The sequence below is a fragment of the Miscanthus floridulus genome, chromosome 7, assembly GCF_019320115.1.
Source record: "Miscanthus floridulus cultivar M001 chromosome 7, ASM1932011v1, whole genome shotgun sequence".
Lineage (NCBI taxonomy): Eukaryota > Viridiplantae > Streptophyta > Magnoliopsida > Poales > Poaceae > Miscanthus > Miscanthus floridulus.
The window spans coordinates 112,997,416-113,008,497 of NC_089586.1; the positions used below are offsets into that span (position 1 = coordinate 112,997,416).

At 47.8% G+C, this 11,082-nt stretch overlaps 1 protein-coding gene across 1 annotated transcript; it reads right to left on the reverse strand.

The window, feature by feature from the left end:
- Nucleotides 1–7,816: 7,816 nt before the first annotated feature.
- LOC136464315 (galactan beta-1,4-galactosyltransferase GALS1-like) lies at nucleotides 7,817–10,682 on the reverse strand. Its single transcript, XM_066463278.1, has 2 exons — nucleotides 9,115–10,682; nucleotides 7,817–8,487 (listed from the first exon to the last, which is right to left on the reverse strand). The coding sequence occupies exons 1-2, from the start codon at nucleotides 10,326–10,328 to the stop codon at nucleotides 8,142–8,144; spliced, it is 1,560 nt and encodes a 519-aa protein (XP_066319375.1). The 5' UTR covers nucleotides 10,329–10,682; the 3' UTR covers nucleotides 7,817–8,141.
- Between the last annotated feature and the right edge of the window lie 400 nt (nucleotides 10,683–11,082).

The following is an 11,082-nucleotide window of genomic DNA, read 5'->3' on the forward strand; positions in this document are numbered from 1 at the left end:
ACATAGTTTGCGACTAATTTACTTGACGAATCTTTTGAGCCTAATTAGTCCATGATTTGACAATGTTTTGCTACCGTAAATATGTGCTAATGATGGATTAATTAGGCTTAAAAATCCATCTCGTGGAGTATTGACGGATTATGTAATTTGTTTTTTTATTAGCATCCGAACACCTCATACAACATCCTCCCGACACACCTCCTAAATTTTACTAGCTGAATCCAAACACCCCCTAATTTAGGTGAAAACAGGCTGAGCAAGCTGGTGGGCCGGTTTGGTTTGATTTATTATTTAGAGTTGTTTGGGTTGGTTTGGTTTTGGACTGAGTGTTTCGGCTTGCTAACGGGCGAGGCAAATGTAACGTGCGAGCACATGGAGTCATCCAACCATCACGCGTTATCATTTGGATTGCCTTCCTGGCTGCTTGGCTGCTCCCTTCCAGTTTCGTGGCATCCTCACGTCATGCGCGACCAGTTGGATGCCTAGGCGCGTAGCCCATCTCGATGTGCACAACTGACAACACGATAATGATTCGTAGTCACGGGCTATAAAGTCTATTCGCTGAGTCGTAAACGATCGTAAATTTTCAATCAGAATAGTATTTTTCTCTCACATCAAACCAGCCAACGATAATAATCCATGATCCTATGAGCACTAGCCGAACAGGCTTATATCGGCAATCGGCCTGTTCGGTAGGCTGGCTAGGCTGGCTGGTGCTGGGCTTATCAGCCCAGCCGTTCGGTAGCCCAGCACCAGCCGCACCAGCCGAACGGCTGGCTCTTATACCGTTGCTCGGTCGTGTCTCTCACTTCCTCCCCTTTCTCCCGTCGCAATCGCTAGGGTTCCACTCACACGCGCCGCTCCTCGCCATCGCACCGTGCATTTATCGGCAGTAGTCTGCGCCGCGTCAACGTGCGACATCAGTGGCCACCGGATCCGGGCGAGGCCGCCTCTGTACGCCGTTCTCCTCGCTGGGGCTATGGTGACAGTGTCGTCGTCCTCTTCCCCCACCCCGCCTCCATCGACGGCGCCTTCGGCTAGCCAGGTAACTCGAATCCCACGCCTCCGTCCTCTCACCTGGCCACCTCTGAGCCACAGCTGGTCGTGTTGTACTTTAACCTTCCGCGCGCCTAGGGTTTCCCTCACTCGCGCCGGCCTCGGTGGCAGTGGTCTCGGCCTTCCTCTCCGGACCCCGCCTCCAGCATTGGCGCCTTCGGCCAACACGGTGAGCCCCCCTGAACCCAGATCTGATATCCAACATGTACTCATGTTTGCACCTCTATGTGTCAGATAGAAATCCCCACATCTTGTTTCTATATTACAGAAGTGTTGTACGTACACATTTTAGGACTATGTTTTTGAATACTTTCCGAATCATTTATGGTTATTATCATTCTAATCTTGTTTGGTCGGTTTGTAAGGTTGGGCTCGGTACAATAGGAGTGGGGGATTGCCAAATACGCAATAAAATGTCACACTTAGATGTCAAGTACGGGTGTTTTCACTTATCTCTGCATCTTCCAAGTCCCAGAAGCGGAAGATAAACCCTGCGGCCAAAGAAATTACCCCTTTGCCCAAAGTATAGCTTTAGGCTTCAGTACTGTTACCTTCGTACACAACGAATTCTCTGTTGATACTCTAGTTCATATTATGTTACACAGTACACACATACTGTTCTGCACCCCTTTCAATGTTTAATTTTTCAGATTATGTTTTCATCTTACAAGTGTGCTCTCTAATTTCAGTGCAGACATAGAAGGGACGGTTCGTCCGGTTGTGATCAACGCTGCCCAAACTGGCAGCGTCGTCGGCTTCATCTTGCTCTCCAACTGCTGGCAGCCACTACAACCTCCGCACAAAATGCCGCAAACGGCCACAAAAGGCAAGTTAGCGATATAAATTATCAATTTGCTTTTTTTATTTGGGGTGTAGTTCTCCTTTGGTAATGCCTCAGTGATAGGGAATGGTCATTCTTCTGTTTAATTTGCTTGCTTCATCTCTTGCGCAGTTGCAGACTTGATATGCAGGGAGTTCCATCCTCCATTATGTTCACATAAGCCAAATGGCTGTGATTGCTCTCTCTTTTTTGTGTGTGTTGGCTTCTTGGTTGTCTCCTTTTTTATTTCTTTGTTTGATGAGGGGTATGACCGTGGTGGAGAGTTAGATCAGCGCTAATTGATGACCTATTTCATTTCTGGGATAAGTGTTCTAGTTATATAGTTTATGTTTGCTCCATGCTTCCTACACTTTCAGGCAACTAGTAGTATCCGTGATAGCAGCAAGCATTTTCCTACTGGTGCATTACTAATACCTTTGTCAATCTTTGAATCAGATGAGCCAGGACCGTGCGGGTTGGGATGACAGAGCAACCTCTCTGCTTCTTGACCTAATCATCAAGCAGAAAGAGCTCTATCACTGGACTAGTGCCCACAGTCCAACCTCACTAGGGTGGACCAATATCGTTCATCACTTCAACGAAGTCACAGACCTTGGGTACAACAAGAAAGTTTGCCAGAACAAGTACAATGAGCTGAAACATTGTTACTTCAATTTGCGCGATTGCTAGACCCATACTGGGCTAGGCCGTGACCCGCTGACTGGAGAGGTTACAGCTGACCCTGAGTGGTACGGTGGCAGCCCCGGGGTACTAACTACACGCACTTCTTTTAATTTTTTGTAGCAATTAGGTTCCTACTAACTCAGTACTAACTTCACCATCACTGAAACACGTGCAGGAAAGTAGTCAACCCGCTGGAAACAAGTTCAAACGGCCCCAATGCTATGAGCAATGGATCATGATTTCGGGACACACCCCACGTGACAGGGGCCAGTTGGTATCGGCGGGAGGCCATTGACCTGACAATTCGCCCAGTAATGGAAGCCCTCACACTCCTCCATCCTTGTCGGACGAGCCGATCATGCCACCTAGTAGCCATCAGCCCTCAAAGAGAGTCCATAGGGAATTTTTAGTTAACAGTCCTCGCAGCAAGAAGAGTAGCCAAACTCCATCCATAGAAGAGTGCCTTGAAGACCTAGGCCACTTTCTCAGAGAGGCTAGGTCCCAGAAGGCCCATCATAACAACGATGCTCAGGAGTTGGCCCAAGTCCAAGGCATTCTGCTGCAAGATGGTATTAGCGAGGCTGATGAGTATTCGTGCAAGCCACGAACCTTTGCAGAGATAGGCTCCGTCGATAGGGTTTTCTAGGCATGAAATCTAAAGAGGGCCGGCTGAACTGGATCAAAGTGACGTGGGCCTTTGTGTGCTCCAACAAGTCCCACTGATCAACACATTCCATGTTTTTCTCCTATTTGCGGATATCCACCGTGTGCATGTTGAGTTCATTTGGTTTGTTGTATCGTTATGTTCGTTTTTTTGTATTACCAAAGACCATTGTGGAAAACTTAGTGCATGTCGTTGTCTCGTGTTTTGAATAAAAAAATTAGTGTACTGCTGCGAGTGTTGTAACACAGTATGCTTGTATCACTTTTTCCTTGTACATTCTAACCTGGTTTGAAGGTCCTAACTAGTTCAGGTATCGTCATATGTTCACTTATTTGCACTTGTGTTGTTCCTAATATCGGCAATACATTTTGACTTATTGCTGCCCATTTGTAGGTAACATCATGAGCAGCATGAGCAGCACTGACGAGTCATCGTACAACGACACTTCTAGTGATGGACCGAGCAATGTGATCGTGGCAAAGGATGCATTTGTCCTACTAAAAGGGCTTATGTCACAGCAAATGCCTGAGGTATATCCTCCTTGTCCCATTCCTAAGCTATCGGGAGCCCAGTGGATGCAGCTTACACTTGCTGACCATACCAGATGTTTAGAGAATTTGCACATGTCGCGTGATGCCTTCATGCATTTGCATGAAACCCTATTGCAGTTTGGCCTGCCAGCAACATATAAGTGCACCTTGGTAGAAGCTCTAGGCATGTACATCTGGACCTGTGCCCACCAATCGGCTAGTAGAGAGTGCAAGGATAGGTTTGAAAGATCTTTAGATACAGTTAGCAGAAAGATTACAATAGCTGCAGAGGTAATGTATCGGTGGGCAAATACTGTCCTAGTGCCAGCCGATAGGAACTATGCACGCGTAAGCCACAAACTTGCTGCACATTCACCATGGTTTGATGGATGCATAGGTGCTATAGATGGCACATACATAAAGGGTGAGGTTAACCGTGAAGCAAAGGCTGATTTCTACAATAGGAAAGGCGAAACAACAATTAATGTTTGTGCCATCGTGGATATGGATGGCCGTTTCACATACGTGGGGGGCCGGAAGGCGGGGGCATGTCATGACATGGCGGTGTTGAAAGATTGTCAGGACGATGCTTTGTTCCCACATCCCCCACCAGGTTCGTGATGCCTTGCTGTTCACATTCCTTATTTGTTTGCTTGTAGTAGATGCATTGAAGCATACTTGTGTTCAATTTGCTAAGATAGCTGATTTCTCGCTGTTTTCATCGCTTGTAGGCCGGTACTACCTGGCAGACGCGGGTTACAAGGAGATGGCAGGTTACATGACCCCCTACAGAAACACAAGGTATCACATCAATGACTTTAGGGGCATAGATATGCAGCAATTGCAGAGGGAGGAGAAATTCAACTACATTCATGCCAAGTTACGGAATGTAATTGAAAGGAGGTTTGGGGTGTTGAAAGAACGCTGGCAGATTCTGGACGGGGTGCCGTACTGCAGTAGGATGAAAGCAGGCTTGATAATCATTTCATGCTTTGCTTTAGATAATTTTTTGTGGATGCGTAAGTACGACGCAGATCCACCCTCGTATAAGGTACCGGAGTGGGTTGACCTAAATTTGGGAACCCCTATCTGTGGACTTAGGGAGTTAATATCCATGGTGGTGTGGAGCGGTGTCTGATTTAGGGCAAGGCTGTTGTTTTAGAAACCAGTACCTGTAGATACAATTCCATGGCAGTCTTGTCGTGTGCATGTGTAAGGTTTTATGGGACTGTGTTCGTTTCAAAAAAAAATGTTTTATAGGACTATCATATTGTGTTCATTATTGTATGAGGAATTGTAGTTACAGAACTACAAGTGCCAAGTTCTATAGTGTTTGGTGATGTGTTGGCTGTACTCTGGTTCATTTGTCTATGGACAATGGACAAGTGCCAAGTTCTATACAGCTTAGGCTTGGCTTTCTTCAAGGATGTTGTTCCTCAGAGGTATGATGTCATCATATTTGTTATTTTTTTGTGTCATATTTGTTAATTTTGTTGTTACTCTTCAGCATGCTACTGTTGTTAGCAAATCCTGGAGTATTCATCATTGTGACTTTCCCTTTCTTATTTGTTGTCAGGTTTGGTGATTGGACGCCATGGAATTTGTTTGTTACTTGCAACGCTTTATCTGATATTCCAGGAGAAGAAACTAGCTTAATAGGTTTGTACACTCGCCTGATTGCATTTTGCTTCACTTATCTGTGTATCTATAGTACTACAATTCTATGACATGTTTTGGAGTTGGAACCTTAGCTGTAGTCCCCAAGATTTTGTTTTTATTTACAAAACTTAAGAATCTGGGATATGACAGTACTTAGTTTTGTTAAAATTTTCTTTGTAGCCAACAGATGACCTTGCTGTGAACCAATTGTTTAGTGGTCTATCATGCCTAACCATTCACCTTTTGAAATGCAGCTTGTTCTACTTCTGCTTGCTTTGGTGCCTGTACCTTGGATGCTGATTCCAAAACTTCTTTTACTAAAGATGCAAGCACGACAAGCATGTTTATATAATATTATTCTATCGGTGACTTAATGATTTGTGGTTGCAGTTTACTTTTATAATGACTGTTTTGGTATTTGTTTTCAATCAGACGCACCAAGGTCACCAGTACGCTATGCTTCAGAGTTGGGGGAACATCATGAGGACGCACATGACCACGAGGAGCTTGAGTTCAGTGATTTTTTTGTTCACCAACTGATTCACACGATCGAATTTGTTCTTGGTGCAGTCTCAAACACAGCTTCATACCTGTAAATTATTGGACCTGACGGACATGTAGCCTCATTACGTGAGAAACTGTTACGGCGTTTGAGTTGCAAACTATAAATTATTGGTTCGAATTCTTGGTTGAAACTGTAAAACAACATGATCTAGAAATGCATGGTAGTTTAAATTTAAAAATTTAAAATCAGCATGAGTAATAATTGGTTGGCGTTAATTTTTAAACACCAGCCCTGTAGCTGCTGGCTGGAGGTTGCTGGAGGCCAGCGGCTACGACTGGAGGCTGGTTGGGCTGGCTGGTCCAGCCTCAGCACCGGCCAGCCTGCCGAACGGGCTGAATGAGGCTCTCCGCCCGGACACCCATAGCCCCATACTGCCTGACCCGATGTCCCAGTGGCCGGTGGCCAGTGCCCAGACTGCCCACAGAAGCGCATGCCAATGCTCCATGCAGTCATGCACTTTCTAGCCATCGTTTAGTTCTCCAAAAGTGCACTATATAAAAAGAAGATTTTCCGTTACATCAAATTTGTAGTATATGTATGGAGTACTAAATGTAGACAAAATTAAAAACTAATTGCACAGTTTGCTTTAACTTTGCGAGACGAATTTTTTAAGTCTAATTAATCAATGTTTGAACAATAATTCACAAATACAAACGAAATGCTACAGCGAAGAATCGTACACTATGCCTTTACCGAACTGAACGCGCCCCTAGTTTCACGGCATCGGCTATGGTCACTGCCCAAAAAGCTCCCCCTGTCGTCTACCCTCTGAAAGCTCAGTGTCACATGCTTCCTCCGTTTCAGAATATCTATCGTTCTCATTTTTCAAGAAATAACTTTAATAAAATATATATTAAAAATATTATTATTTATAATACATAATTAGCATCATTGGAAAGATCTTTGAATCTAGTTTTTTAATAAATTTATTTAGAGACATAAATATTGCATATATTTTATATAAATTAAGTCAAAGTCGTGGCACAGACACCGAAAACAACAGATAAATTGGGACGAAGGGAGTATCAGAGGAAAGAAATGCTTCTTCCTGAATTTGGAACCAGATAAACTACTCTAGTAGCCTCGCATGGCAGAGCTTTGTTTTTTATCCGTGCAATGCAGCAAAGATTTGTTTTTTTTATCTCTTCTCTCAAAATCTTTTTTTTAGAATGTATTTTGTAGCGTTTCTCGGGCCGCTTCACCGTGTCATCAACCAAACAACATCCCACGAAACAAGGAGCTCCCAAAGAGCTCGAGCTCGAGTCAGAAGGCCTGAAAGCCGGCTTAGAGCGAGTCTAATAATATAACCGGTTTAGTTAGCTATAAAGTTTTTCATAGCCTTTTTTATACCACTTATATAGTAGTTAGTTTTTTACTATTAATACATGGTCTACTGGTATTTCTCACAAAAGTTTTTTGGTTTCTTTGCTTAAGTCAACTGTAAGCTTATAGCTCGCTCCTCTTTTTTCTCCTCTACCTCAGTATTTAGCCAACTTATAGCCTACTATTATACTTGCTCTAAGTCTACACAGATCTATAAACAGACATGAACGTTCGCTTGAACTATTTTACTAGTACTTTTCAGCAAATAAACAATGCTTTTCTCTAACAATAGCTCCGTTCGCTTGTCTTATAATCTGTACCTTTCAGTATGTTTTTTCAGTCGGAACAATATTTTTCTCTCACAACAAATCAAATAGAACAGTATTTCAGCTTATTTTTTTAGCGAAGCGAACGGAGCCCAAAAAAAATCTGCGTAATAATCCAAATTTCAGCGAAACGGACAAGGCCAAAGAGAGATGGCAGCAACAGCTAGCAGTGACCCTGTAGAGAGGTCATGCCAATAAAGACCAAAACTTTACACCATTTCCATTTGGACCACCCGTAACAGGTCCATCGTCAGCCAGAGGCAGTGGCGACCTATCAGTAGAACTGTAGTACAGTGAGCTCCATAGTCCACATGAGCTGAGCACCCAGGCCCGTTCGCTGTTTTGAAACTTAGTTAAAACTGACTAGTTATGTGAGAGAAAAATACTGTAGCGGCTGGTTGATAAACAGTGCGAGGAGCAGCCGGCTGGTCTGTTTTTTCCAGACCAGCGAACGCAGCCTAAAGAATGTCAAATCTATCTGTACGGCCAGCCTTCAGTTGCCAAGCTGCTACTACTATGTCTGAGCTGATCCAAGGGTTACCTTCTCAAACCGTTTGATCTCGTCAGCCAATCGCTCCATGTTATCGTCATATACGTAGGGAACCCCTTCGAACATCGTCTTGCTGCCGTTCACTGGCATTGGCACGAACTCACGGCAAGGCTCTCCCATGACATTGATGGAGTTGTGGTAGTGGTAGTATCTGATCAGGTTTTCCGTCTTGTGGGTCGTCCTCCCGTAGAGGTTCTGCGACATGTGCACACCAGCTGAGTATGCGTTCCGGGCCTGGATGGCGTACTTGCGATCCCGGCGAACTTTGGTGATCGAGTTTCGGAAGACGAGTTTCTCAAATCCCCATTCTCTGCATATCAATAGCACACATATAAGATGGTTTAGCAAACACAGCAAAGTGGCATGTAAATCTTGGTGGAAGTGACACTGAAGACTCATACCAGACATTTTTTCAGTTTCTATTCCTATGGAGGTTATTCACAATTTTTCATTTCTAGTTACAATGTCGTTTTCATTTGTGCACCATTTCCCAGCTTGGAAAAATGATTTTTTTCCTGGGCAAGTTGCTGTGTTTCTTCTCAAACTGTCAATTGAAAGTTCAACTTTTAGTCCAGGAGTGAAAATTTGCACCTAACCCGTTCACATCTGGACTTTGAGAACAGAATTTAGGTAAGGGAATCTAACCAAGCTCATGTCATGTGAGGGTTGCAAGGACACAACCAACAAGACTACCAAATTAGTCAACAAATTGTATAAACAAATAGCCACCGACTTGCTTTCTTAACCAATGTAAGAATGTATGTCTGTTTAATTAATCAAATCGGGATACCAACAGAAATCAGAGTTGCATTAAGCCTGAACATGATGATTCCTACAACAAGCCCAATCTAGACCATAGCAACTGGGCCATTTTTCAATGCAAAATGTAACTACCTCTGCGTGAATCAAAAACATACGAGGAAACAGGAAGACAAACCTTGAGTAATTCCTGCTTGGATCCTGCAGGCAGAGCTTGCTGGACATGGGATTCTGCTCAATGGTGAACTGAGAGTAACCCGAGAGCTGGCCGAGCACTTCGTCGAGCTTCTGCCCATTGGGCAGGTAAAGGTACTCGTCGACGTCGAAGAAGAAGGTCCAATTGGCCGCGTGCCGGTAGCGGTGCAGGCAGTCGTTCACCACCAAGAACTGGTTGTAGTAGTATCCGTCGTACTCCGCCTGCGCCCGGATGTCCTGCACGGTGACCCGGCCGGCCCTGACCCACGGATCCAGCACCGCCTTCACCTCCGGGCTGATGCCGCCGGCGTCGTGGAGCACGAAATGCGACCTGGGCCCGAAGAAGTGCGCGTGGTATGCCACCCACTCGCGCATCCGGCTGGCGCTGAGGTTGCCGTATAGCGACGAGCCGCAGTAGAGGTAGTCGTACTGGAACGGCGGGCTGAAGCGGGACTCGTCGTAGGAGCCCGGCGCCTCCTCCAGCGCGACGAAGCGCTCGTACCGGCGGGAGGCGGTGGAGTAGTAGGCGTGGACGAGCAGCTTGCCCCCGGCGTTCCCGGCGTTGGGGTTTGAGGGGAACGTGCAGTTGACGACGACGACGGTGTAGACGCGGCCGTAGCCCCAGTCCGGGAGCATCTTGTACGCCTTGGTCCGGACGGGGCGCGGCGAGGGGTCGGCAGTGGTGGGGTTGGGCAGCCACTCGCACTTGAAGTAGGGGGTGCCGAACACGTGGGTGGGCTTGGACGCCAGCCCCACGATGGCGAACGTCCGCGGCCCGCCCCGGTACGCGCCCATCAGCACGAACAGCGCCGCTGCGCTGCCGTACGGCCGGAGCACGCGCTTGTTCGGATCTTCCGGCCGCGCCGCCTTTGCCAACCGCACCGGGGCAGCATTTGAGGCGGCGGCAGTAGCTGAACCCGCCGCCGCCGCCGCCGGTTGGTTCGTGTTTGTGGCAGTGCCGCTGGTGGCGTCAGGAGAGGCGAGGTCCGTGGCAGCGGTTGCGGTGAGGAGGGTGCAGGGGGACGATGCGGAGGTGCGCGCCGTGGTGAGCAAGGAGCCGTAGGGCTGGAGCTGCCAGAACGCCACGAACAGCGTGAGGAAGGCGAGCGAGGCCACGAAGGATTTGATGTCGACGCACGGGATGGCAAACGGCGCGCCGCCGCCGCCGCCCGCGTCTTTCCTCGTGTTATACTTCATGGCCTGTTAACTCCCCCGTCCCCCGATTCTCGCCTACAGCTCCTCCTCTACCGGCCGGGCAAGCGAGTAACGCGAATGCCCCCGGCCAGATGAGCTGCGGCGAAGCACGGCCGGAGCTGGGCGCCGCGCACTTGCCTTCTCTTCTCTCCTCTGCTCTTCACTCCCCCACTCGCCCTATCTTTCTTGGGAACCGGCCAAAACACGAGCCCGGATCGACGGCGATAAAAGGAGAGAAAGTATGGGGGGATGCGAAGACTGGGGGAGGCGATGGTGGAGGAAGGTGATGCGAGAACGGGAATCGGTCGGTCGGCGGGTCGGATGGTTCTGGAGACGCGCGGCGAGTGTTGGTGATGCCTGATGCCTGGCTGGGGGCCGGCGCCGCGAAGCGGCAACAGTCAAGGCTGGTTGGCTTGGCAGCCAGCTCTCTCTCTCGCCGCGCGGGGCCGCGCGTGGGGAAAAGGGAAGCCGTAATGGTCGCTGGCTGGTGGGCTGCACTGGCAATTACCGCCGCTTCGTGCGGTTACGTCGTACGCAGCCTAATGCGACGCGTCCCCACCAAACCAACCGCGTCGCCGTGCTGGACAGGGGGGCTGCTGGCAGATTTGGCGGCGCGCGGTGAAAACCCGAAGAACAGCCGGCCAGATTCCGCTCCGCTGAGCTCGGTGGAATCAGCCGTGTTTCGGGTTTACCCCACACGGCTAGTTACGACGCAGGCTGCCGCCCTCAAGTGTTGGTGCTGGGTGGTTTTCGTCTT